At 49.2% G+C, this 1,418-nt stretch overlaps 1 protein-coding gene across 1 annotated transcript in view; it reads right to left on the bottom strand.

Moving 5' to 3' along the window:
• Positions 1-367: 367 nt before the first annotated feature.
• Positions 368-1,418, bottom strand: part of LOC127187056 (40S ribosomal protein S29-like) — a 37,911-nt gene continuing 36,860 nt past the window's right edge. The window contains exon 2 of the mRNA XM_051143308.1: positions 368-546. Coding sequence (XP_050999265.1) covers positions 368-546 — 179 coding nt within the window. The remainder of the gene's footprint in view (positions 547-1,418) is intronic.

The following is a 1,418-nucleotide window of genomic DNA, read 5'->3' as shown; positions in this document are numbered from 1 at the left end:
TTTCTTCCTAACCAGACAGTGTAATGAGCTGCTAGAAAGAGTTACTGCACTTTAGCCTTCTGGAATCTGTCATCCAGGAAATTCTTTGGCTCCAGGACCCTAGTGTCTTATGATACTTACTATGTTTAGGACACCTCAGTTTCTACCAACATGCTACCCTTCCAGGGGTGGATAAAACCTATTAGAGGTCTATTCTGGCAGTCTTGGTACGGCGAGTTGCTGTCCTCAAGGGTGCTAGATCATCGTTGCTTCTGCTTAGGTTTGTTTTTTTTTTTTTAAGGTCTTCACTTTTTTATTCTTTATGTACAAAGGCTAGCATGATCAGTTTCACTGGACAGACAGTCTTGAATAATCCACTCAAGGTTGCTCAGTCCAACTTAATGAAGCCTATGCCCTTCGTGTACTGATGGAAACACTGACGGCACATGTTGAGCCCGTATTTCTGGATCAGACCCTGGCGGTTAGAGCAAGCGCGGCAGGAGCGAGAACCCTGGCCGAACTTCCGTGGGTGACTCCAGTAGAGCTGCTGGTGATCAGACAGCTGGTCTTCAGACAGCCAAAGAGGAAAAAGCCTGCTTAGGTTTTATGATTACGTAGTTATGGGGAATGGGGGCTCCATCTATTTTGATTTATACAAGTTCAGATAAAAACCAAGGCTCTGAATATTCAACTTGGTGGCAGATGGCTTGCTGAGTGTGCTCAAGGGGTGGGGTGGCATCTCCCTCACTGCCAGAAAGGTAAACAAATATACAAGCCAAATGGGGGCTTAGTAAGAACACTTCATTAGGGACGTAAAGGGCGCTTCACGCTTTGGCCATGAGGACTCAGGGTTAGGTCAGTGGGAGCGTGGGGGTCCTGAAGGGTATAGACTTTGCAGGGAAGTGCTAGGTGTGGACATGTACCAGGAGTGGCTTGGGGCCCATGGGATCTAAGAAGAGAGGGAAGCCTAAGGTTTAATTTTCAGGGTCTGTTGTGATTGGCAGCTCATCTGGGGGCACCAAGCCAGACCTGGAGGCCTCTGTGCTTGGCCTTGTTTGGGTAGACTGTGTGTTGGCAAGGGGCTTCTTTGCAGTGACCTTTCTGGAACTTTCCATCGGGTTCCACCTGTCATTGTTCTCCAGGGGCTCAGTGTGGGCACCATTGCCACTGCGGTTCTTTTGTTTTGTTTTGTTGTTTTTCTGAGACAGGGTCTCTCTGTGTAGCCTTGGCTGTCCTAGACTCACTTTGTAGACCAGGCTGGCCTCGAACTCACAGAGATCCACCTGCCTCTACTTGAAGAGTGCTGGGATTAAAGTCATGCAGCACCATGCCCAGCTTCCACTGCAGTTCTTAAGAGTGGGGTACAGCGCTGGCCTGGCCTGGCAAGTCCATTCACCCAGATGGGCTTGACACCCTTTGCCAGGTTTTCCTGCTGGTGG

This window comes from Acomys russatus, chromosome 3, assembly GCF_903995435.1.
Source record: "Acomys russatus chromosome 3, mAcoRus1.1, whole genome shotgun sequence".
In the NCBI taxonomy this organism is placed as follows: Eukaryota; Metazoa; Chordata; class Mammalia; order Rodentia; family Muridae; genus Acomys; species Acomys russatus.
The sequence above is the reverse complement of the archived record's forward strand: the minus strand, read 5'-3'. Positions and strand labels throughout refer to the sequence as shown.